The 27,299-nt window shown below is 46.0% G+C and overlaps 1 protein-coding gene across 4 annotated transcripts in view; it reads right to left on the bottom strand.

Moving 5' to 3' along the window:
- Positions 1 to 27,299, bottom strand: part of SMARCAL1 (SNF2 related chromatin remodeling annealing helicase 1) — a 303,996-nt gene that overhangs the window by 90,928 nt on the left and 185,769 nt on the right. For all 4 annotated transcript variants that reach the window (XM_069227057.1, XM_069227058.1, XM_069227055.1 and 1 more), the window contains exons 7-10: positions 24,203 to 24,353; positions 20,064 to 20,222; positions 9,051 to 9,116; positions 6,347 to 6,487 (exon numbers count right to left, since the gene is read on the bottom strand). In XM_069227057.1, the coding sequence (XP_069083158.1) occupies positions 6,347 to 6,487; positions 9,051 to 9,116; positions 20,064 to 20,222; positions 24,203 to 24,353 (517 nt within the window). The remainder of the gene's footprint in view (positions 1 to 6,346; positions 6,488 to 9,050; positions 9,117 to 20,063; positions 20,223 to 24,202; positions 24,354 to 27,299) is intronic.

Genomic DNA, 27,299 nt, shown 5'->3' with positions numbered 1-27,299 from the left:
AGCCAGATCTCTGCTTCAGGGTCTGCCGCTCTAACCATTGTGCCACACTTCTCCACACTTATGGTAGATAACTTGAGGAAATATCCCTCTTCCAGGGACAGGGTTTGCAAGATCTAGGACCTGCCCTAATGAGACAATGATAATGTACACTGATGTAAACCCTGCAATGGGAGGCAAAGTACCATGTACCAGACTTCTGAACAGTTACGTCCCAGAGCAAATCTGCTACATGCTGCAGTGCATATGTAGTTGGAAGGCACCATTCAACTAGTTTAGTAATGGAATGTACAGCAGAAAATGCATCCTGTGCCCAAATGTGTGGGTGCTACTGCACAGTGCCAAGCAGGGCCAGGGATGTTGAGTCAAACTAGGAGCCCAAAAATGCAAATGCAAAATTCTGGCTCACAAAGGTCTAAGTGCGGCGCCTTTGAAAGCATACATACACCCACCTAGCAAACATCCAGGGAGACTCCATCTTTCATTCCAGGTTTCCTGGTCCCAATCTTGACAGGCTGCAGGTACAAGAGAACGGGCGCTGCAGCACAGGTTCTGTAACGCATGACACAATGCAGGAGGGACCATGTACTCTGCGGCTGGGCATTTCTCTCTGAGCCCAAAGTCCACTTTAAGCAGGTCTACTTGCCCATCACATACCAGTGCTTGCTTGTTTCAAAAGCCACAGGAAAGTGTTCACCTATTCATTGGGCATCTAGAAACCAGGTTGTCTCCACTGCATGAAGGACATCTCATCCTTTTGTTGTCATAATAATTCTTTACCTCTACCACTTAAATGTTCATTCGCTTACTCTGCAGGATTGGATATTGACCTGGGGTAGGCCTCATAATGTTAGTGTTCACTCACAGGGAAAGTCAGTGTGCTTTACTGTCTTGTCTGCGGTGGCACTCCATTATACACCTATGGGGAAGACTACCTTAGAGAGCAGCTTCACTTCACTTTGGCCTACAGTGACCAGTGACGTTTCAAACTGGGGTGGATTCTGTATGCCAAACCCAAAAAAGAGAGCTCCAAGAAGATATCTGTTCAGATTATGGGTCAACAAGTATTGTCATATTTCTCTGGCACAGCTGGCTCAGGATGTGATGCTTTATTGTTGATAATGCAGGGATGCCATACCTTCTTACTGGCAATATGGGTACATGGCTTCAATTCTTGACCACTCTTGATAGGTGTAAAAAGATTGTGGTTACTAAAGTCAGTGATGGCATGAAGAATTACCGTAACATGTGATTTCAATCTTGAACTGGGACAACAATGACCTAATGTAAACTGACGCCTCCCTGGATGGTTATGCATTGTACTGTATGTGAAGGACGTAAACAGTGAATTTGAAGGCTATCACCATGTAGGGATCAAATGTAATATTGCCACAGGTATTTTCACCAGCGTTATATATATTTGTAAGTTACTGCATAGTATCGAGTAGTGTGTGTGTAGTATGTACACTTTTCTTTTTTCTAAAGAAAAAGCACAGACTGGACAATTATTCATTGAATGTTGTTGTTGTGTGCAGCGATGGTAACCTGAGAGAGTTAAGTGCTACATCGGGATGTTTGGTTCCAAGTGGAGGGTGAATGTGGATGGTCAATTTCCTTACAATCAGCTTTAAATGTATTTTGAAATTCAACCATTTCTCTCCAAACATTAGCTTACTACTTCTGAAAATACACATATTTTCATCTTGAACACACTTATTAATTTTTGTGTTATTCAGTCAAGCAAAAGCTTTTAGTTTAGTAGTCTGGGTGCACACAGGAGAGCTACATTCAGGTAGCCAGAGAGCTACAAGTAGCTCACGAGCTACTCATTGTTGATGCCTGTTTTAGATATTTGCCTACTAATAGACCAAACAGAAATTATAAGACTAAAACAGGTATCACTGTCTAAAAGGCGTGCAGCAAGCCTGTAGTCACATATGTGAGCAGAAACAAGAGGCACTGTAGGGATTTGGTTACTAACGGCCATGCATGAGAGATGAAGGTGCTTGTCTTTTTTCCTTTTTGGGGCAGATAGTGAGGCGGAGTCACTTCTAAGATAAGTAAGGACTGAGACAAGGATAAGAATAAAGTGCATCATGAAGATATGAGGTTCAAGACGGACCCTGACACCCAATGCTCAGCAACATCTATTCATTCAAGAAAAGTTGTAAATCTCAATATTATGATGAAGGAAAAACAATTAAAAATTTGTGTTCAACATTTTGTGATAAATCTGCTAATTTGGCTTCCTAATACAAATTTTGGAGAATTGTTACATTATGTTCTTGATGAACACTTCCAACTCTTCAGTCTCTGGGTAATTACCACTATGGCAAATCAGCAAAAAAAAACAAAAAGAACCTCAGAGAGAAAGAAAGCACACAGATCTGAAGTTGCAAAATACCACGTCTGCGAGAGTTCAAGATTTCAGATTAAATGTTAATGACTTAACAGAAAAAGATGAACTAAATATGTGTATGAATGCCATTTAAGTTAGTGTCGCGACCAGCAAAGATGGAGACGAAGGTTCAAGAAGAGGGAATATCACTCAATGAATGAGACTTCAGTTGTCAGATAAGGCAAAGACATATAGTTGGGGCCACAAACATTTACTATTAGAAAGGACAAAGTGGGCATCACAGTCGATATATGTAATAAATACGCTGAGTTACAAACATTTCAAGTACACCAACAACATTCGTAGTGCAAAATAGTTTGGGCCAGATTTAGAGTTTGGCGGACGGCTACTCTGTCTAATTACAGGTGACATAGACAGTGGTTAATTTGTAAAAGACTAAGTGCTGGGCCCAAAGTTTGTTTAGAAGCCCGTGGCTGGCACGACTGAACCTCTATGTGCATAATGCCAAGGCTGTAGTCTTGAGTCCAGCTCATGCCTCTTTCATCCACCACCAGTCACTTCTGGCCTCTTTATTTCACACCTGGAGGTTCTTTTTAATCCCTTTCTCTCTTTTTCCCATCTTTCGCTTTCTCTTTCTTCCCCGTATTGTGTTTTACTTTCTCTGGGTCACCGTCTGGTAAGGAAAAATAAGTGCCGGTTCAAATAAAGCACTGGAGAAAGACCAGAATGGACTTACAATAAAGCGGACGGGATATCCATCACATTTGTGCCAGAGTAACCCGACTGCCAAACTCTGAGTCAGGTCCTTTGTGCTTAAATGATGTTAGAAACTCAACTTTTGAAATGCTGTAAAAAAGGCCATTAAATTAAACGGGAAACGGCCTTAACGCCGACTCCTGAACAACGAAGTCCTGGTTAACGAAAGCGGAACAACGCTTTCGTTAACCACGACTTCGTTGTTTTGTGCCTTAACCACGCATGTGCTGAACAACGCACATGCGTGGATAAGGCACAAACAAGGGAGTCGGCTGAGGAGGACGAGGCGACGACTTAGGTAAGTGGGGCGGGGTGGGCGGTCGGGGTTTTAGTTTTTGGGGCGGGGGTGGGGGGTTGGGGTATTTTCTGTTTTAGGGGCGGGGTGGGGTGGGGGTCAGGGTTTTAGGTTTAGTGCCGGGGGTGGAGTCAGGGTATTTTCTGTTTTGGGGCGGGGTTTTAGGTTTAGGGCCGGGGGTCGGGGTATTTTCCGTTTTAGGGGTGGGGGTGGGGTTTTAGGTTTAGGGCCGGGGGCGTCGGGGTATTTTCTGTTTTGGGGGCGGGGTGGAGGGTCGGGGCTTTAGTTTTAGGGGCGGGGGGTCGGGGTATTTTCTGTTTTAGGGGTGCGGATGGGGGGTCGGGTATTTTCTGTTTTAGAGGCAGGGCGGGGATTTAGGTTTAGGGCTGGGGGGGGGGGTCGGGGTATTTTCTGTTTTAGGGGCGGGGGTCGGGGTTTTAGGTTTAGGGCCGGGGGTGTCGGGGTTACTTCTGTTTTAGGGACCAGGCGGGGTGGGGGATTGGGGCTTTAGTTTTAGGGGTGGGGTGGGGGGTTGGGTTTTTTCTGTTTTAGGGGCGTGGGTGGGGGGTCGGGGATTTAGTTTTAGGGGCGGGGTGGGGATTTTCCGTTTTAGGGGCGGGGGCCAGGGGATGGGGGATCGGGGTTTTAGTGTTAGGGTCGGGTGGGGGGTATTTTCTGTTTCAGGGGTGGGGTGGGGGTTTGGGGGGTTAGGTTTAGGGGCAGGGTGGGGGGCTCGGAGTAGTTTTAGGAGTGGGGGTTGGGGTACTTTAGGTTTCAGGGATGGGGTGGGGTTTGGGGTTGTTTTAGGTTTTGGGGGTAGGGTGGGGGTCAGTTTCAGGGGCGGGGTGGGGGGTTGGGGTTTTAGGGGTGGGTTGCGGGGGGTTGGGGTTTTGGGGGTGGGTGTGGGGGGGTCGGGTAATTTTAGGGGCGGGGTGGAGGGTAGGGGGGTTTAGGTTTAGGGGCAGGGTGGGGGGCTCGGAGTAGTTTTAGGGGTGGGGGTTGGGGTACTTTAGGTTTCAGGGATGGGTTGGAGTTGTTTTAGGTTTTGGGGGTAGGGTGGGGGTCAGTTTTAGGGGCGGGCGGGGGTGGGGGGTTGGGGTTTTAGGTTTTAGGGGTGGGTTGGGGGGGTCGGGTAATTAAAGGGGGCCGGGTGGGGGTTGGGGGGTTTAGGGGCACGGTGGGGGGCTCGGAGTAGTTTTAGGTGTGGGGGTTGGGGTACTTTAGGTTTCAGGGATGGGGTGGGGGTTGTTTTAGGTTTTGGGGGTAGGGTGGGGGTCGCAGTAATTTTAGGGAGGAGGTTGGGGTAGTGTTAGGGGCAAAGGTGGGGGGTTGGTGTGGTTTTGTGGGGGGAGGTGGGTGGTCCTGGTAATTTTTAGGGGTGGGGGGCCAGAGGGGACGCATGCAGGAACAATGGATGCCTATCACTAATGCCTTTACCAGGAACGCCTTTACAACAAAAAATCGTTGTTAAGGCATTCGTGGTAAAGGCATTAGTGGTAACAACGAGGCCGTTGTTCCGACCTCGTTGTTCAGGCATTCGTTGTTCCGACATACATTCAATTAAACATCGCTAAGCACCCAACCTCCTACACAAAGGATGAAAAGCTTACTCAAGAAGCAGAATTTTTAATTATCATTTGTGTTACACATGGGTTGCTGCAAGCAGATCAATCTACTGACTAATAATTCAACTCCTAATATGGGGGAATAATATATAGTGCAATCCAAGGGGCAGCTTTGTATCCGATGAGTGTTATTCCTGAGTAAAGTTGCTTTAACTGTCCACAGAAACACTAAAATCAGAACAAACACTATTAGAAACTACAGGAAAATAAATAATTTATAGGAAAGCCCAGTTTTTGGATACTCCTGTTATAGCTGTACTCTGATGTGACAGAGGCGCCTACAGACTACTCTTGGTGTGGATTACCAAAGGGCACTGGTAACCACAACCCCAGAAGTGTATGCTATGGATGAGGGATAATCAAAGTACAGCCTGGCGCCGCTTGTGGCCGCCCTGACCTTTACATGCGTCCCCTGGTGAACAGCAGCCCTGGCCTGCTGTTTAGTTGACTGAGCACCAACACTAAAAAGATGTCAAATAAACAGGCAAGCACTTGTTTAAAGGGTAACTTAAGTTAAAGAAAGGAAGCAACGGGTGTCCTGTGCAGCTTAAGCTAAGAAACACCGTCATTTTTAAAGGCATCTTGCAAAAAAGGTGTAAAAGAATGATAGTGTGCTCAAAATTCAAGAAGTGTATTTCATTTAAATACAGAACCCATTTCACTGTCCATAAGATTATATCAGTGCATTGAGAAGTATTTTTTAAAGTAATAGTTTTCAAACATGAATTTAGAAACTTTCATCCCTCTTCCCCAACCACACTACAAATAGTGAACTAAGAGGCAAGCCAGTTGTTATGTGCATTCTTTGGATGGCACGAGTTTCTACTATACATAAACAACCTTATAGTTATTAAATCAAACACAAATGAAGGTTTTTGTAAGCACACATCCTGAAGTCTTGTATTTAGAGAGCGTCATGTGATCATGAAGAAAAAGCTGGGAAAGTGAAATAAAACAATTGCCTAGGATCACACAATTTAGTCAAGTGGAAAAGCCGGTATGAATCCCAAGTTTTTGGTTTCACATTGAGCAGTTCAGACACTAGATGTATACACTTCACTTCACTTACACCCATTTTAATGCCATTCCTCCCAGCCCCCAAACCGCCACCCTGCTGGCATCAATGTGGCCCTCAGTCACACCAGTGAACCAACTTTGTGGCCCCTGGGAAAATGTTTGTGAGTACCCCTGCTATAGACCCTGAGGACTAGAAGAAACAGGCTCTGTAGGTTACTGCAGGTTTTCCTCGATTTCTCTTTAACATGACACAAGCCTCCAATGGATTCTGGGTCAGAGGGCACTGGACAAACCCACCTGCTTAGCTTCACAGTAGCGGAGTCCGAAGTCGTGGAAGCGAGGGAAGAATGCAGGCCGGACAGCAGCAATCTGTGTGTACAGCTCAGATGGGCGAGACATGGCGGGAGTTCCGGACAGCAAGATCACCCGCTTGGCACTCTGGTAACACAGAAAGCGCAATTTTATTAAAAAAAGAGTTTTGTTCTATGTAACACTGACATCACAAGATGTAATAAAGAAAACTTTGGAAGCCAAGCACTGCTGTACAGCTGACACGTTTGCAGATTGCTTGTGTGCCATTTTTATGGTTGCAGTGTGCATATGAGTGACATTCTACAGCCAGATGTGTGGCATTTTAAGTAACACTTTCTCCTACGTAAATTAAAGCACTGACCAGTCTTTGAGCGTTTGTTAGTTTTTGATTATTGTATTCAGACATATTCCAACAATGAACATAACTCTAAAACAAAGTCAACAGGGGTAAATCATGTCTATTGCTGCTTAGCCTGGGTATCCCTCTCTCAGGTATAGCCTTAGCCATAGACACAAGTAAGTGGGAGGGCGCCATGTTCTGTCACCTGAGCATCAACGGGTACCATGCCAAGGATGATCCACAGGAGCGCATCACGCTAAGATGCTGGGCTCCCTTAGAAGTCACAGAGTCCTCTGGAGGACACTTCCTCTCTCTCTTGCGAGATGCACTGCGGTATCACAATAGTCCTGGTGCCCCCACTCCGCTAACACTTCATCACTGTCCAGGGTTGTCTACCCCAGAGATTGTTTCACGATCTGGACACTTACTGGGGAATCTGGAGTGAGCCGGGGGTCACTACCCAGTGGCACTTGCTTTGTTGCGGCTTCTGGTCGATCAGGGAGGGCTGGGTGCCCTTATTTCGAGGCCAATGTCTTAGCAATCCAGTTACAGTGGTTGTGCTGCTGGCTGTCAGGGGGTTGGCCTTGGGAAACCTAGAGCAAGTGACATACCAGTGCGTTTAACTGAGCTGTGCCATTTAGAGCTCTCAGGGTCCAAACTCTCTTGTATCGTGTCTTGACTGGTGACGGTGATGTACGTATGCCTCGCCTGGTTCTGCATACTTACAAAACAATTGGCCCCATATGCCCCAAGTATCCTGTCCCACAGCATCCTTCCTTTTTTGGTAACAGGAACCTGGTACAATTGGGAGGGAAGGGGGTATCGGGTTGGGAACCATGGGTGATTGATTCCCACTCATCCTTCACTCTGCTATCACAATGCAATGTACTAAAGACAATGTCTAACCTATCTGCTGGTCGTACATATACTCAGGTCTAAACTGGCAATTATGGACTCAGACCCCAATGTTCATCTACCTCCACAGACACTATACGCAATGGGGACTGGCGGGCGGTGTATTAGTTGGGTATACTATGCTCAGTGTGCTCAACTACTCACCCCCTTCAACACTTGAGAGGTACTTGGGAAACTGAAACTGGGAGATCAGTCCACCACAATAAGTGGGATAGAGTGCTTGCATATCCCCATCCCCCCAGGTTTAAGCCGATTCACTATTCTTCATTGAGCTTCTCTCCCTGCCAAGATTAATAACATCTTCCCAAGAGCCTCAGCCTCCTTCCCATCTTGCTCATTTTTATCCGCTGATCTACACCACGTGCTGTGGGGCTGCCAACGTCTGTGTTTTTTGGGGAAAAAACCCTCCAAGCATTGGCATCTGTACAAGCACGCCTCTGCTGGCCTCCTGGGAGGCATGCATCCTGGCATATTCAAATGGCCCCAGCACTGCAGAGCTACTATCTGTTTTTTTGGATTTAGGTCTCCCCAACTACATCATGGAAAGAGACTTCACCTCCCTTATTCAAATCCTTTCATTCAACTGTGCTGCGCTGGGCCCAGGCGGAAAGTAAAGCCTGCACAGGGAAGAAACGCCGGATTGCTAGTGACTGGGGTGATTATTTGACGACGCTGATAGAAGAACCCAGAGACAATGCTTTGTCCCCAGTAAAACAACCAGAAAAGTTATCCTATGTCTGCGGACGTTTTGTTGCCCGGAACATAACTGCACTATATTCATCACACCACTCTGCTCTGTACCCCACAGCCTATGTGCCCTTGCAGAAGCCTCTGCCAGCGAGAGCTCAAGGGTTTCTACCGTTTCTTACCCATGGATTGATATTTTATCCCCCGCTCATGTGTTAGTAATACAGGCGCCCGACCTTAATGCCCAACCCCCACCATCCCCCCACCCCCATGTGAATATATGAGTGTGTTCCCTAACCACACAGTTCCTGTTGGGTGCCTTACTGTTCTGTTCCCCCCTCACAGTCCCATCATCACCAACTGCAGCCCATTCTAACTTCTGTGAGGTGAATACATGACTAATACGTTCATTTGGCCTTTTCCCTTTCACCATATTTCTTATGATTGCTTTATTATATGCACCTAGGCCTTGCTTCGATGGCCATTCTGTTGTAAGTTTATTATTCTAATATAAAACTGTATCATTGTCATGTTTTTATACAATTTATCTGCCAACTTTTTCTAAGTCGTTGGATGCATTTCTGCCATATCTGACTTCTACGCATGTACTTCTGTAGGTAAATTACATTGAAATCTATGCAAAAGCTAATACAATAGGTTTTTAAAAATCTACTAAAGACATGCAACATTCTAGCAACTGGTTACTTCATAGAATGAAGCTGCATGCTGAAGTCAGGGGGTACTCACCTTGAGTAGGGGCAAGGCAGCTTTACATCGTGCTGTCTTCACATTCTTCAGGAAATGGGATTCATCCTAGAATGAAAGAAGGACGTGGTGGAGATAAGAAACCATGTGCAGACGGTGACGCCACCAGATGAAGTGTATTTGTATGTCACACATAATCATATAAGAACACTTTTCACTTTCTTGTTAACAAATGATTTGGATTTGGATACTATTACCTGTTCCAGCTTTTATGAGCTCTCTTATATCTTCAACCTAGCCAACAAAATATGAGGAGGACGGGCATCATTTCATTCTGTGCTATAAAGGGTTGCATTCAGAGTTGGGATACTGATAAAAGGGGGCAAGGGGAGTGGTATGTGGGATAAGATGAAGGAGGAAGATTAAACTCTAGTGCCATTTCATAAGAGGGTAGAGGAGTATTTATTAGATGTAACACATAACAGAGAAGTCTAGTTTCAAGGTGCAAAACTGGTGAGATCAAGGGCGGTAGGAGGTGAGACAGCGCACCAACTGATGTGAGAAATCTTCAACACGGTTGCTCAAACATGCTTCATGGATAAGGGAGGGGACAGGTGCAAGGAGAGAGAAAACATGTTCATTACAGATCATTGGGCGGCAGGGCATGCCTAGTCACCTAAGGAACAGAAGTGAACCTTGATATGAGGTCAACTGGTATCCGGGGAGATGTTGATCATTATGTGCATTTTCATCTTGGGTTCAGCTTGGTTTTGAAAGTCTTGTGGGACACCTTCCGATGCACCGTCACTAACGACGACCCCACACCCCTCATGGAACACCTCAATTTCCTATAGATGCTAAGATCACAATAAGAGGTACCCTTGCCTATAGATCAACTGGACCCCGACCAGCCTTCCGCGACGCCATCTCCAACCTCATTGCCCCCTAGCCATAGCACTATGTCCTGCTTGGCGATCTCGACTTCTACATCGATGACCCCAACAACACCAAAACTGTTTACCTCCTAGAGAACCTCAACAACATTGGCCTCACCCAACCACTCACCAGACCCACCTATAAAGCTGGACACACACACAACGCCATTTTCACCTCCAGCAACAGACTCAAATTTACCCATACCACCGAGCTCACCTGGACCAACCTCGCCATTGTCCACTTTACCTTCCCAGGCAGAGACCAATATACATCAACCAAGATCCATAGGGCCACCCACCGCAGCATGGGGAAAATTACCAAGACGCATTAGACCCAATCCTTCAGCACTTCACAACCCGAAACCGCAGATCTCAACCAGGCCATCCAGAACCTTGCCACATGGATCAACAACTGCTCAAACCAATTTGCCTCGCTGAAACCAGCAAAACCTAAAAACTAGCCAGCTCGTACACCCCAGAGCACAGAACCACCAAACCCAGCTGCTACCAACTCGAGAAGAGATGGCGAGCCTCTAAGGACCCCTCCGACAGAGCAGTCTACAAAGCAGCCCTCAGCGATTATCACCGGTGCATCAAAGGAGCCAAGAGAGAAGTCATCACTGAGAGCATCAACACCGCGGCCAACCACACGAAGGAACTATTCAAGATTGTCAAAATATTCTCCTCCTTCTGCCACCGAGAACTCCATCCACCCCTCCCAAGAACTCTGTGAATCCCTCTCAGACTGCTTATCTACAACAACTTTGACCCCCAACTCCCCACCCCCAGTCTCAACAACCGAGACCAACCAGAAAACACTGGCTGAACCATCACCATCTGGTCCCCACTCACTGGACAGACCACCTTGACCATCATGTCGTTCATCCACTCCAGGGCACCTACCGACCCCTGGCCCCACTACCTCTTCAACCTTGGTGCCAACCCTATCAGCACAGAACTCACCAACATCCTCAGCATCTCCATTTCCACAGTGGCCTTCCCAGATGAATGAAAACAATCGCAGGTCAGGCCCCTGCTGAAAAAGCTCTCAGCCGCCCCAGCTACCTTAAAAACTACCAACCGATGTCCCTGCTCCCTTTCTCGGCCAAAGTACTTGAGAAAGCCATCAACCAACAGCTCACCGAATACCTGGAACTAAACCAACTTCTCGACGCATTACAATCTGGATTCTGTGCCAACTAAAGCACCAAGACTCCACTGATTGCCACTACAGACGACATCAGAGCTCTCCTCGACCACAGAGAAACCATGGCCTTGATCCACCGCGACCTCTCTGCTGCGCTTGACACAGTCTCCCACCACACCCTCATCGACAGACTCCACACCACTGGCATACAGCAAAACGCCCTCAAATGGATCACCTCTTTTCTCTCAGGACGCACACAGAGCATCAGACTCCCTTCTTCGACTCCGCACCCAAGTAAATTACCTGTGGCGTACCCCAAGGATCCTCCGCCAGCCCCACCCTGTTCAAAGTTTACATGACCCCCCCTGGCAGACGCTGCCAGATCCCATGGCCTCAACATAATCACAGATGACACTCAACTCATCCTCTCTCACTCGCTAAGGACCCAACCAACGTCAAAACCAACTTTAGTAGCGCCATGACAGAAGGAATCAAATGGATGAGAGAGCTGCCTCATGCTTAACTCAGACAAAACAAAAGTATACTGATCTTTGGATAGAACATCTCCGTATGGGACCAAAGCTGGTGACCAGCAGAACTCAGACCTACGCCCACACCAACAGATCATGCGTGCAACCTCAGCATCATCCTTAACAACCAAGTGACAATGAAGAACAAGTTACTTACCATCGGTATGTCCAGTAAAGACATATTCTAGTTGCAGATCCCTTACCTTAGAATAGATACCCAAGCAATACCATCCCTGGAGGCAGGTCTGCAAACTAAGATCACATTAGGATGTCCTGCAGGACTAAACGGGTACCTGTCTCTACAAACCTGGTTGTCCAATCAGTAGTGTTTGGTAAATGTGTGCATAAATGCCCACATTGCCGCCTGACAGATATCAAGAACTGGAACCCCGCGTGTTAATGCAGTGGTCATAGTGGTAGCTCTAGCAGAATGCAGAGTATGACCCATCGGGAGATGGTCAGCTTCTGCAGTACCCAACCTTTCTTCGCACCCACATAACCAACAAAGAGTTTAACATACACCCGGAACTCTTTGGTACGATCAAGGTAGAATGCCAATGCTTTTCTGGGCCTACACAGTGGAGTCTCTCCTCTTCCTTACAAGGATGTGGGGGTGCCTAAAAAGTAGGCAAGGTAATGGATTGGCCTCCATGGAAGGGCGTAACCACTTTCAGAAGAAAGGAGGTCCGTGTGCTAAGCACCACTTTGTCAGGATAGATGGAAAGGTAGAGAGGCTTAGGTGACAATACCTGCAGCTCACTCATCTGTGAGCAGATGAAGTGGCCACAAGGAAGGCTGTTTTGAAAGTGAGAAGCCTGAGAGCACAATTGTGGAGAGGCTCGAAAGAAGCACACTTCAGGAATGTCAGAACCAAATTGAAATCCCACTGGGGAATAATGAATGGGGATGGGCGAAACATGTGAGTAAGACCTTTGAGGAACCTAGTAACAACAGGAGACGTAAACAAAGAAGGTTGATCAGGCAACCTCAAAAACGCAGAAATAGCAGATAAATAACCTTTGAGAGTGCCCATAAGAGAGCCCTGCTGGGTCACAGAAAGGGGGTTAACAGACTTGTCCATGCATCATGCCACAAATTTATTCCAACGACAGGCGTATACCATTTTGGTGAAGGGATTCCTAGCTGCCAAGATTACGTTACGGACTGCGCCCACTGGAGCTTCAGGTCCCAATGCAGAGCCCGCATATACTATCTGGCATGATTCACCAACAGGATGCGAGAGGCCATGAGGCCCAGCATCCTCAGAGTCATTCTCACCGAAATCCAGGGTAGAAGTTGAAACATCAGTATCATAGCCTGAATATCCTGGACTCGCCGCCCGGGAGGATAATCCCGAAACTGCACTGTGTTCAGAACACCTCCAATGAAAGGGAGCATCTGCGAGGGAGTCAGGTGTGTCTTTGTCACATTTATATTGAACCCCAGCGAAAGCAGCAGGTCCGCCGTAGTCTGGAGGTGGAAGAAGAAAGCGCGGGCGAGCCCACCTTCAAATGCCAGTCGTCGAGGTAGGGGGAGGCAACCCCCCTGACCTGTGCAGATAAGCTGCGACCATTACCATCACCTTGATGAACACCTGAGGGGCGCTGGCAAGGCAAAAGGGGAGTATTGTGAACAGAAAGTAGTGTCTGTGGGCAGGCAGGATGTGGATATGGAAATGTGTCCTGCAAGTCCAACACTACCATCCAGTTTCCTGGGTCCCGGGCTGATAAAACCTGAGCCAGAGTGAGCATTTTCAACCTCTCCTTCTTGAGGAAGAGATTAAGGGCTCAAAGGACTGGATAGGGCTGAGGCCCTTGTCCTTTTTAGGTACCTTCGGGAATAGCAACCTATTTCTGGCATGGGTCCCTTCGCCAAGAGAGCCGTAACTTCTTCTTGGAGAATTGCAAAGTGATCCTCCGTCATCCGATTGTAGGATGGTGGCATGGATGGAGGGATAGTCTCGCAGGAGAGGGAGTAGCCCCATTAGACTATCTGCAAAACTCACCTGTCTGACATGATGGGCTGCCAGTGGGGCAGGTGATGGCGGATCCTGCCTCCGACCGGTCTCTGGTGAGGGGGGAGTCAGACTAGGAAGGTATGGAGGCAGCCTTGGAGGGAGGGGGTTGTACTGGCTGGACCGCTGGCTCCCTGATCTGGCCAGTGTAGGAAAGTACCCTCTTTTTGGCATGGTTACACCCCACTTTTTGCCTGCTGTCAGTGTGTACTGACTGTTTTCACTCGGATCCTGCTAACCAGGACCCTAGTGATTGTGCTCTCTCCCTCTAAATTTGGTTGCTTGGGACTTTGGACACCCACAATTGGCATACTGGTGCCTCCATGTAAGTCCCTAGTATATGGTACTTAGGTACACAGAGCATTGGGGCAGCAGGAGTTCCTCATGGGCTGCAGCATGTATTGTGCCACCACCCTGAAAAATGTGTCTGCTGGCCTGCCACTGCAGCCTGCGTGAAAAGGTGCATGCACTTTTTCACTACAGGTCACTGTAAGTCACTCCTATGGTAGGCCCTCCTATCCCAGAGGGCAGGGTGCAGGTACCTGTGTGTGAGGGCATCCCTGCATGAGCAGAGATGCCCCTAAGAACTCCACTACACTGGACTTCGTAAGTGCGGGGAAGCCATTTTACCTGTGTCCAGCTACATATTGGTAACTCCGAACCTGGGCATGTTTGGTATCAAACATGTCGGAATCATATCCTAATACTGTTGCCAGGTTGAAAAAGTTAATGGGGTGCACAGTGAGGAGATATGGCGCTAAGGATGTCACTGTACCCTATGTATTATGACAGGGGAACCACACAAGGGAAACACCCTACCCTTAGAGGTATACACAACCTCAAAACAAAAACAATACACAGTGAGGGTCCCCTCTTGTAGAACCATGTATAAATTAATATGATAGATAGACAATATCATAGAAGTCCATGTCTCATAGAGCAAGTTTTAGAGTCCACTGATGAATCCAAGAATTTATTGAAAAAATTCAGAACATCAAAGGTAGATTGTACATCCAGCCAACACGTGTTTCGTCTTGGGAAATGTTTACATCCCTTACGACTTCTTCAGGGCTTGTAAATCAACCACAATTTTAGAGGCAAATAGTCATCAACTTATATCCAATCCAATATCTACTTCAAACGTAACTGATATCCAATCTATGCTACAAATCCCAAATTACTGAAACGGCATATAAGTATTAAGAAAAGCGGCGTCTTCCAGTACGGAAGCCTAGCGTGTGCGCTACTGTTGCCAGGTTGTATGATTCCATGCACTCTGGGTGCTCCTTAGAGGATGTCCAGCATTGCTCCTACCAGTCTTTTGGGGTTTTCCGGGCAGCCTGAGCTGCTGCCACCCCTCAGACAGGTTTCTGCCCTCCTGGTGCTTGATCAGTTCAGGCAGAGGAAGGCAGAACAACAGATTACATGTGGGAGAGGGAGGTAACACCCTCTCCCTTGGAAATAATGTGTTACATGGCTTGGGAGGGGTAGCCTCCCCAAGCCACCGGTATGCTTTGAAGGGCATATTTGGTGCGCTATTTTCATAAACTGATTTTGCACCAGTGCAGGGTCCCCCAGTCCCTGCTCTGGAGTGAAACTGGACAAAGGAAAGGGGAGTAACTACTCCCCTGTTCATCACCACCCCAGGGGTTGTGCCCAGAGTGCCTCCAGGTGGCCACTGTGATTCTGCCATCTTGAATCCAAGGGGAGGAGTGGCACCTGGGATCATCTGAGCAGCCAGGTCAGGTAGGTGACGTCACGGCCCCCTCCTCATAGGTGGTCACCCTGCTAGGTGACCAATACCACTTCCTTGGCTATTCAGCGTCTCGTCTTGGTCCTCAGATTCCACGTGCAAGATTCCAGCGGGACTCCTCTGCATCGTTTACTTCATCTTCTGGCCACTGGGACTGCAATTTGACCCTCCAGGAACTGACAATCTGCAACTTCAGCAACAACTCCGCTCTGCAACATTGTTTCTTCGGCTCCTTCCAGCAACTGCAACATTTCCCTGGCTGTGTAGCCTGCTCAAGGAGTAAGAAGGAATCTCCCTTGGAGTGAAGGAGTCACTCCCATGCATCCTCAGGCACCAACTGCAATGATGACCGGCTGGGTAGATCTTCTCTCCTCCGGAGCTACGTTGATCGTGCACCACAGGTGGTAGTCTGGAGTGGTCCCCTTGGTCTTCTCTACCAGCTTTCCAACTTGGGAGACGGTAAGCCCTTGCCTCTCCTTGCAGGACAGTACCCCTGTGCACCGTGACTCTTGCAGGATTGTTTGTTCCTCCACCAAGGGATCTTCAGGCTCCGTGTAGCCCCGGCTCTCAGCACTCCTTCCTGCAAAGCAGTCTCCTGCCTGCTGCTCCAGCAACGTGAGACTCCTCTTCAGGTGTGCTGACTGGGCCTCACTGTGACTCCTGTGCCTGCTGCTAGTGGGTTGCCTGTGGGGGCTGCCTCCTCTTCTTGTGAGGGCACCCCTGGTCACTTCAGTTGCAGGGGGTCACCCCGGATTTCCCTGGACCTTGTTGGTCCTCTTCAGCCTTGATAACCCTCCTCTCTGACTCTTGTATTTGCCAAGGCTTCTTGCTAGTTTTCCAGCACCACTGACCAACTGTGTCTCAAAAGCCGACGTGGGACACTACTTGCAACACTTCTGGGACTCCTCTTCGGCTCCTGTGCTGCACTGCTGACCTTCTTTGTCCACCACTGACCTAGTCCTGCACTCACAGAAGGGTGGGTAGTGGCTCCTGCCACAACCGAACGCTCCAACTCAAACTGGACTTGGTCCTCTTGCTTTGCAGGTCCTCTTCTGTCAGGACCAACCTTTTAGGTTCCTCCAGCCTTGGTTTGGTCTTCCACAATCCTTTTCCAAAGTCCTCCTGTTGGGGTTTGGGGAAAAACAGGTACTTACCTCTCCTCGTCGCTGGGGGGGGCACCCTGATACTTACCTTTTGGGGTTCCTAGTTCCTCCAGCTCTCTTCTCCTGATTCCACATTCTTGGGTGGGGGACTGCTTTTCACATTCCACTTTTTTATTATATGGTTTGGCCCTCCCCTAGGGCCCTCAGTATTTGCTATTGCTTTTATCATTGTCTATTGCTTTCTATGCTATTTACTGATTGCTAGTGTGTTTACTTACCTCCAGTTGGGGTATTGCTTATTCAGTATTCTAGTATTTGTGTTACTATAATAAAGGGCCTTCATTTTTGTAATACTGTGTGGTTCTTTCATGTGTGTGAGTGTTGTGTGACTACAGTGGTACTGCATAAGCTTTGCATGTCTCCTAGATAAGTATTGGCTGCTCATCCACAGCTACCTCTAGAGAGCCCTGGCTTTGTAGATACTACCGACATTACCTGGACCTGGTACAAGGTGATAACACCATAGGTGCTCACCACACACCAGGCCAGCTTCCTACAGCCGTAGCATGAGAATCCATGAAGAGTGCAGAGTCTGATTTTTCTCCAAAGAGAGGGGTGCCATGTCCATAACATTGGCTTGGACATTCCCCGAAAAGTTAGACGTCCTGAACCTAAGGGCCACTGTTGATGCAACTGCTCTGCCCAGTGAGTCGGTCATGCCCACTCTACAGTGAATTATGAACTTTGAGGCGTCTCTCCTATCAGCTACTGCTTGGGAGAGAACAGCCCGGGCCTCCTCTGAGACCTATAGCAGCACTTGCGCAACCGTATCTCACAGGGTGTGGGAACAACGGCCAAATAGGCATATGGTGTTGACGGACCAATTTGTCAGGCTGGTGGAAGAACACATATTCTTCCCAAGTGTGTCCAGCCTTTTGGATTCCCTATCCGGGGGTCGGAACGGAACGCGCCCTAGGAAGTGGAGGCTTGGATAACCAAGCACTCAGGGGTGGGATGTTGTGTAAGGAAACTTGGGTCGCCCAGGGCAGAACAATGGGGGCGGGCAATTGTCCTGTTCACAGGAGGCTCTGTGCTGGGCTTGGACAAAGTACCCAGTAGGACATCTGTAAGGGCTTCACTGAAAAGGAGCAGGGGTTGGGAGGATGACGCTCCAGGCTGAAGCACCTCTGTCAGGAGGTTAGTCCTGACTGACACCAAAGGCAGCCCAAGGTCCAGGACCTCCGCTGCTCTTCGCACCACCACAGACTACAAAGAACCAACCTCCATAGCAATGGTGGGAGGAGAAAGCATGCCATTATCTGGGGAGGTGTCCAGTCCACTGCCTTCTCCCAAGTCCGCATGCCAACCCATAGGGTCTTGGCGCTGGTATTCCAAAGGGTCCAGCGACCTCTCCCATTCCTCACTGTACCATAGGCCCATAAGAAGCAGGCTTAGGATCTGACACAGGAGGTACAGCTCCTGTCGACGCCCATCCAGCTTCGTGTTGGAATTAGCAATGAGGAGAGGGATGGTGCCGCCCGGGGGCACAAGGGTTTGTCGGGACCAGAGTAGGGGAAGGTCTAGATGGTATGACTGACACCGTCCCAGATTTAGACATAAATCTATGGGTGCCCCTCGGAGCCGAAGCTTCCGGCTTGGAACTTGAACAGGGCCCTTCCGACTCAGCTGGGCCTAAAGACGCTCCAACGGTGTTGGACTGCCCAAAAATGAGGAGCAAGGACTCATAAAACTCTTTGAACTGGGCAAGGTTTGCTCCGACTTCCAAAATCTCAGGGAGGTGCAGAGTTTGCCCACACGCAGGCTCTGCAGAGAGAGGCCTAGAACAACAACGCTCCCGCTAGTTCATCTCATTGGCCGACGGACGAGGTGAAGTTGAAGAAAGTTTTGCTTTCCTCGATTCTTCTTGTGCATTGACTTACCTAATCATCCCGAGGACTTGGAGTGGGACGACGATGGAGGACTCCGCCACCGCTCCCAGGACCTTCCTCTCCACTAGGACCATGACTTGTGCGGAATATAGCGTTGGGCCGCCATCAGCTTCAGAGATCGCTCCCTCAAAGCCTTCGGATGCATGGCTCAACACTCAAAGCACAACTTCGGGTTGTGGTTGCGCTCCAAACACCAAAAGCACATGAGGTGGGGATCAGTCATGGACATCGTCCGATGGCAGGATCTGCAGGGCTTGAACCGGGTCTTTCTAGATGATATCCTCAACACACAAGGAGTTTAGCAACTCGCAAAAACTTCAACAAAAGTCAAAACAAGGCCAGTTAAAACAATGATCGAGGGATAGCTCTCTTCGGATCAGCGCTGGCGGGTGCAGAAAGAAAAGAACTGACGTCAGCGTGCCGTGGCTGCACTTATATAGAACTCACAATGTTATATTCAGCGCGGACGATGACTGACATGGAGCTGATCAACGCCACCTAACTGCGCGCTTGAGAAAAATCTACAGATCCAGACTGACGCCTGGGGGAAATTCTAAGGTAAGGAATCTGCAACTAGATGTCTCTATTAGATGTTCAGAATATTGTCAAGGGACCTTCTCCATTGACTAGCAGTAAGAGAAACAAAGCTTCTCTCCATTTTTGGAGAGCTAGATTCAGACAGGGGAGAAAAAAAATCACTTAGCACTTGGATGTCTGCCTTTGGATGTTTTATGATGAATGAATGTCTGAATACAGCTGACCTATACTTTCCTCATTTGATATACAGAATTGGTTCTTACTAAGTGCACAAAATAAGGAACTAGACTAGGAAGAAAGAGGCCCTGGGCATGCTTAATGGAACCCAGGAGTGCCACAGACCGGCTTCTCAACCAGTTGCATGAAACACTGCTGCTACCGGACTAGGATTTAGCATTAGTGTTATTATCAGGAGAGCACATTTATAGTTGTCTTTGATGCAGTTTAAGATGCCACTTTTAGTTGATTTATCTGTTCTAAAATTCTGTAGATATGAATTATTGACACCAAAATTAAAACATAATTGGCATTATTTTACTCTGGTTATGTGTCTGGTGGCCTCACCCAGGTTTCACTTTATCACTTTTGTCTCCAGTAATCTTCATCAGGTGGGGAGAGGACTTATTCACTATGTATTGCACAATAACACAAAAACAAACTGCAACCCCTATGAAGATGGGTAATTTTATAATAGGGTTGCAGCCTTCAAACAGTAAGGTCCAATCTTTGGTATTAGCATATAAGCTGTCAGACACCCTCACAAATCATATGATACACAAGCACTTTACAAACTAAGGTCTGACCCCTAGTATGCATTAAGTCAGAAAAGGAGACTATGATAAAATAACCACAGCTCCTGAGGGGGTTATATGTTTACTCTCAATGAAAGCCTAGTAGCCACTTCAGTCTAATTTATAGTCAATGAAGGATATGAAGTAAGTACTACAAGGGATGTAAGTATAGTTCGAGTTACTTCAGTGGCAAGTGGAACTGTTTCAGCTGCCAGCAATTACAATCTGTTCCGCAAGAATAAAGTGTTAATAATGTTCACACAACTCAACCATCTATATCCCACTTAGATACTCACTATAATGATGACTTTAATGGCAGCCACAAGTTGCTTGTCCATCTTGCCAAGGAGGTCATAGCTGACAATGTTTATCAAGCTGCCCGACTGCCCATCCTTCCCAGTCACTATGACATTGATACTGTCAGCGTTCACTGATGGTAGCCATCTTTGAAAAGCCTGAAGGAGACATTAAAAACATGAAGAAATGTGGTAATATAACAGAATGATACAAAAAACTGAGATGGCAAGTATTCTCAAACTGGCTGGATTACAACACGCAGATTACACCATAAATTGACCTTAAACAAAATGCTCGGGTAGACATTGATGCAGGGTAGCTGGTCATCAAAACACAAACAGGTTGAGATTGCAATGTTGGGAATTTTGTTTCCATCTGTGTATCTAGAGCTCCAGGGTGGAATTCCCGACATGAATTAATCCTCTAACCTTATTGTACCCTTGACTAACAACATTGAGATTAAGATCATAAAAGTGTCAGGTTTTGGAAAGTCCTTGGGAAGAAGACTTATTCGTGAGGAAGAGAGTTCCTACGATTCTACAAGAAACATTACAATTCTAAGATGTAATTCCTAAATTGGAACATGTTAAGAGTTTCATTTTTCTTCGGTTATATTTTACCACAAACCAGGCTTTGTTAGCTAGTGGAACTTTTAGTAAAACTGTAAATTTCGCTAAAAGCATTTTAAGATTCAGTTAATCATTCAAAATAATCCTTTTGATACATATACCAGCATTCAGTGTAACATTTGTTGGCACATATATGGTTTGCACAAGGGTTTCTTTAAATTAATTCTTAACTAAGCTTACAAGTCTATGGATCAATGAATGAAGGACAGAAACGTCAAGGAAATACAATATATGCATACATGATAAATGACTATAAAACAGTTAATAACAAATGAAATGATATTGCTATACAGATAGTTAAACTCCACAATAACTTATCGGTAGGTGCTAACAAAATACAATTGTGACTGTGCAGTGCTTGTGTGTTGATTCATGAATCAGTAAGGATGACAGACCTCATGAATAAAGGAATCAAATGTTTTGACCATCAACTTTGCAAATGTGCATTATAGATTCAAATACCTGCACTCTTGGCTAACATCTGAGAAAAATACGGTTTAAGACTCTATTAAAGTCCAGGTTCCGACCACAACGGTCAACTTAAACATTGTTTCCATCAAGGTCAAAAGTAATTTTGCCTTAGTGCCTTAAAAAGAGAAAGTAGCCATTGTCAATAGTCTGGAAAAATACTGTGCTACCAGTATAACACACACGTTTTCTAGAATCTGATTCTTACATCTGTTGTCTGTTAGAAATCCTCACTGATTCCCAACACTTCTTGTGAAGTTAAATGGTGCTATATAATTATCATTTGATTTTTATCATCTATTTTTGTGATTATTAATCATACTCACATATATTGTTTTTCCTTGACATTTAAGTTTTTGGTCAATTTATTTCTTGATCACATAAAACAGAAATTTGCTTATGAATAAAGGAACAGCTGTGCATCTATTACAATTATATTTCTCAGGTTTCTAGGAATATCAGGCTGCCCCTTGTCTGATTTATAATTGCATGCTAGGGAAATGTATTCTGGCCACTGTCACAGGACTTAGTAAAGGAGGGAAACACATTCCTTAAAAGTACACTTTGCTCCCCTATCACACCACCAGCCCAATGCACATATTAGTTCAGTGCATTTTTTTTTTTAACTAAACCAGTGTTTCTCTGAAGTTCTGGATACTACTGCACATTATGTTTTAAAACAATGGAACAGGAGAAAACAGATTTCCACAACCAATGGCCAGACAAACACACTAGTTAAGGTATTGAAAACCCATTTACTACACAATCTCCATCCATTTGGAGTTGACTTCATGTGATTAGTAACAAATAACTGTTAAAGTAAAATCTATAGCTGGAAAGACTGTTTAGAATGAATATGAGACTCCAAAACCACTAAAGAAAAATGACTGCAGCATTTTAACTGGAACAACAACATTTAGCACACTTTACAGGATCTCAAAAGGGGAATTTATGGAATTATTACCATAATTCAGGCTTCTCCAACGAGCAGCTGGTGAGCTACTTGTAGCTCTCCAGTTACTTGTAAGTAGCTCTCCTCTGTGCAGCCTGGCATATTAAGTTAACATTTTTGGTTGAATTACTATTTATACTAAAATTGAAATTTGTGTATTTGAGACAAAAATGTGTGCATTTTCAGAAATCATGAGCTGATCCTTGGAGAAAAATGATTGACTTTCTAAAATATATTTAAAGCTATTATTTCAGAAATAAATCATGCAACGTTTGAGGAGACTTAGTATTATTTCCTTGATGCCAAGGGCATTGCAGCTATTGCTGTTAAGTATTACCAACATAAAAGCATTCCAAATTGGCATCATTGCTGCCCGCTAATCTTGCATGGTGTGGCCACGAATATAATCTTGTCTAATGTGGTCACTATTAAGACACTAATAAAATTAGTAACTCAGTATGACTGACATCGAACATAAATAGCTTTTACTGCAGAAAAGACTGGAAACCCATGACACAGATGCTTGCAATAGTCCAAACCATTAGCTCATTCCCTCTGCCGTACATTCCACAACCAATTTTTGGTCGGGAGGTGCTTTCTTAATATGGCAGGTTAACAACTTTCTGTAACCAATCATTGGCTGGGTTGTGTACTCTCAGGTGGCAAGTTAAGCATTAACATGTTCTGTCTCTACAACCAAACTTTAGTAGGGCTATGCGTTCTCTGCGATAGACTCAACATTAACAGATTCACTCTGCAGTAAGTTCAGTGACTAATATTTAGTGGATCTGCGCCTTATCCTACAAGGCACTAACAATCAAATATTTTCATCTGCAATATATTCTATCATTGGTCAGTTGTGCTTCCTAAAAGGCAGTTCCCAAATGTAAAAATCCCTCCTATTAATGACACACAAGTCCAAAGTTGTAAAAGGCACAGGTTTCTCAGTTAGGCTTCTCCTAACTTTAATGCCTCATGAAACTGGCATCTGCTTCTGTAGTTGCACATTACTGACTCCCTAAATAGGGAGATAATTATACTGTTAAGAGGATGGCGACGTTACATAATGAGTAATTTTTTTTTTTTTTTCTGTACTTCATTTGTATTATACTTTTGATTGAAATGCAAAATACATACATTAACTTAACAGAACCAAAGATGGACACAGGAAAGCAATAACAACTCTCTTCCATTTCTCTCATAAACAAGTATTGTCCACTGGCCTATTGACATGGTTTTTCCAAAACTTTCCTGTTCGAGAAGCTGATGGTGTTCGTCAATCAAAAAAAATGATAGAGGCATTATCATAGGACTACCTGGCACTGAAGAGGACTACTTTGTGTGTGGATGTGCTCATTGTGAAAGAGACATACATGCTGTAAGTCTTAGTGAAGTCAGCCAACGGCTGAAGTGGGGTGGGGTGGGGTGAGGTGTGCTGGAGTGGGTTGGAGAAAAATGTAAATGACACAACCACAGACGAATGGATGACGTGTGGCTGAAAACCCCTCAGTACCTACGAGATACACACACTGTTAATAAAATCTAAAGGTCTAGGCTAACAGAGACCTAAAAAACAGAGCCATCTGTTCTGCCACTAGCTGCCAGCCTCTTGCCTTTGAGAAAGAAGGAAAGCAAAAAGGCAAGGAAAGCAGGAAAGAAGGAAGGAAAGCAGGAAAGAAAGAAGGAAGGAAAGCAGGAAAGAAAGCAGAAAAGAAGGAAAGAAAGCAGAAAAGAAGGAAGGAATGAAAACAGGAAAGAAAGCAGGAAACAAGGTAAGAAAGAAGGAAAAAAGAAAGCAGGAAAGAAAACAGGAAAGAAAGAACAAAGGAAAAAAAGATAGAAAGAAAGAAGGAAAAAAGATGGAAAGAAAGAAGGAAGATATAATGGCAAGAAAGATGGAAAGAAAGAAGGAAAACATGATAGCAAGAAAGAACGAAAGAACTAAGTAGAGAATGAAAAAAGAAAAGAAAGCACAAAAGAAGGCATGAAAGCAAGACAGAAAGGAGAAAAAGTAAATGAAAATTAAATGAAGGTCCACATTTCCAAACAGCAGATTTCTTCAGGGAATCAAACACAAAAAGTGGATTACCTCAGCCCAAGTAAACCTTACAGAAGAAGGGGTAACCACAAGCAGCGGCCACTCTTGTCTGTAATAGGCTGCAATGCAGATGCCCTGAATCGTCTTTCCCAGACCCATGTCATCAGCCAAGAGCAGACGGCCTTCTCTGGATATGGCAAAACTGAGAACAAAAAAGCAAAGGGTAATCAGCGGGTGAGCGATTTACGGCAAAGAATATTTTTTGTGTATTGACGTGCCTTTTTGGGGGGGCTATTAACTATTTAAATACACACCACCTTTAAAACACCAAAAACAAGCCAAATGCAGCCTTCACAATTTATTTCCATGAAGTTTCTAAAGTATAAAAAAAACATGTGGTACAGTTTGTCAAAATCAAGATGCAACCACAAATTTTCCCTCCCCAAAAGCGATACAGAACTCTATGTCTAAACTGGGGCTCTAAGTTGAGCCATACACTTTTGGATCTATTTTAAATATATATTTTAGTTTAAGGGGAAGAAAACGTGGTTCTGATACACATAACATACCACAAGTAAACAGCTTTGGATAGATGTGTATCAATCTTTCTCAAAGTGTTCCATTTTGAGGGTAATAGGATCAAAGATTTACTTTTCTAAATCTTAATGGATGCCACTCATATCTGACCTGAGAATAGCAAGTGTGGGGCAGGAGTACAGACAGAGAGACTGTCACCTAGAAGGAAACATAAGAAATGCACTACAAATCAATGATTGTGTTTTATGCCTTCACTGATCCTGTCTTAATTTTGGGTGTAGACATCTGGACATAGTTTAGAGTTCCTGCTAGGAACACATGTTTCTATCAAGAAGTCTTATCCTGCTTTCAGAAGGACCTGTACAGCATTGTCCACAATGAATATATCCACCTTGAAGTATTGCTACTCAGAACCTAACTATATACCAGATAGAGGCCAACAACTACATTGTCAGAATCTTTTCCTTTTAGTATTTACTGTTCACACCCTTTTTCTAAACTCGGGGCCACTAATACAAGATTCTATGGGCCCCGACAATTTACATTTTTTTAACCCCTTCCCCGCCATGGACGTAATGGTTACTTCCATGGCAGCACCCATGTGGCGCCATGGACGTAACCATTACGTCCTGGGACTGGCAGTCGGGGGAAGCGCTAGCGCTTCCCCCGAGGGCCGCCCCCCCCCCCCAGGCCAGGGCTGAAAGGGGAATCCCTTCCCCTTTCACCCCCACCTCCCCTCCCCCCCATGACGTCAGTGCGCGATCGTGCGCTGATTTCATGAAAGGGGAAAGACACGCTGGAAGCCATTTGCTTCCAGCGCGTCTAAAGGAGAAGGTGAGTTTTTCACCTTCGTGCGGGGGGGGGGGGAATGAAAGAGGCATCGAGGGAAAGGAAAGGGTTTTCCTTTCCCTCAATGTCTCTTCGAGCATTTCTGCTGCCCGATAGCGATGCGATCGGGCAGCAGGAATGCCCACTAGACACCAGGGATTTTTCTATGTGTGTTTATTAGTGTGGGGGAGCGACCCCTTGGGCAAGGCTCCCCTTTGGGGGCAAATGTATTTTTCGTCGTTTCTGCCCCCCTTGGGGGCAGATTGGCCCTATTTTTAGGCCGATCTGCCCCCAAGGGGGGCAGAAAGCCACTAGACACCAGGGATTTCATTGTTGTTTCTTTTTTTTTTTTGTGTTGGGGGGCAGCCCCTTGGGCAAGGGTCGCTCCCAGGGGCCCACATGTATTTTTGGGCAGTTCTGCCCCCCTTGGGGGCAGATAGGCCTATTTTTTTTTTTAGGCCTTTCTGCCCCCAAGGGGGGCAGAATCCCAATAGCGCCAGAAATATTATGTGTGTATGTGTGCTTTGTGTTGGGGGGTGGCCCCTTGGGCAAGGGTCGTTCCCCCTGGGGGGGCAATGTATTTATCGTCGTTTCTGCCCCCCTTGGGGGCAGTATTGGCCTTATTTTTAGGCCAATCTGCCCCCAAGGGGGGCAGAAAGCCACTAGACACCAGGGATTTTATTGTTGTTTTTTTATTTATTTGTGTTGGGGGCTGGCCCCTTGGGCAAGGGTCGCCCCCAGGGGCCCATATGCATTATTGGGCAGTATTTGTTTAGGCCTTTCTGCCCCCAAGGGGGGCAGAATCCCAATAGCACCAGGGATATTATATGTGTGTATGTGTGCTTTGTGTGGGGGGTGGCCCCTTGGGCAAGGGTCGCTCCCCTTGGGGGCCCAATGTATTTATCGCCATTTCTGCCCCCATTGGGGGCAGATTGGCCTTATTTTTAGGCCGATGGGGCAGAAAGCCACTAGACACCAGGGATTTTATTGTTGTTTTTTTTTTTTTTTTTTTTGGGGGGGGGGCGGCCCCTTGGGCAAGGGTCGCCCCCAGGGGCCCGTATGTATTATTGGGTAGTTCTGCCCCCCAAGGGGGGCAGAATCCCCATAGCACCAGGGATACTATATGTGTGTGTGTGTGCTTTGTGTGGGGGTGTGGCCCCTTGGGGGTAGATTGGCCTATTTTTTTTTAGGCCCATCTTCCCCCAAGCAGAGAACACTAGACACAAGGGAAAATTAAAAAATGGTTGGTGGCGGAGTGTTTGTCAACTGGCGAAGTATTTGCTTTTATGATAATAACAGTTTTTCTCCTTTTTGTTCTAGTTCAAAGCTTTTGCTGACTTTGCTGTGGCTTGTTGCAGTTTTGGCAGTAGTTGTCCTGCGGTTTGCGTAGTTGCATGTTTTAGGTAAGTAAATAAATTTACTCCAAGTGAGTATTGTTGCCATGCATGAATGACATGTTTGTAGGTGGTGTACTGAATGCAGGATTGTGTGTGAAATTGTCCTTAGATTTATGCACAATGATTATTGTGTTGTCTTATGTCTAATTTGCTTTTTGTTTTTCTCTCTTTTTAGTGGGATATCATTGGTGATTGCTGTGGCTGTGCAGAGTAGTTGCTGGTGAGTCAAGCTTTTTCAGGCAAGTGAGCAGTATAGTTTTTGAGTTTATAACTCTTAGTGATAAAGCTATACTTTGTTACTTATCTTACACAGTGCTGGTTGTTGGTGGTGTATTTGTCCAGTTAATTTTTGTAGGAAGGATCATGGCTAGCCATAGGATGACCGC

Source organism: Pleurodeles waltl, chromosome 3_2 (assembly GCF_031143425.1).
Source record: "Pleurodeles waltl isolate 20211129_DDA chromosome 3_2, aPleWal1.hap1.20221129, whole genome shotgun sequence".
Taxonomy (NCBI): domain Eukaryota; kingdom Metazoa; phylum Chordata; class Amphibia; order Caudata; family Salamandridae; genus Pleurodeles; species Pleurodeles waltl.
This window is presented reverse-complemented; position numbering and strand designations above follow the sequence as displayed.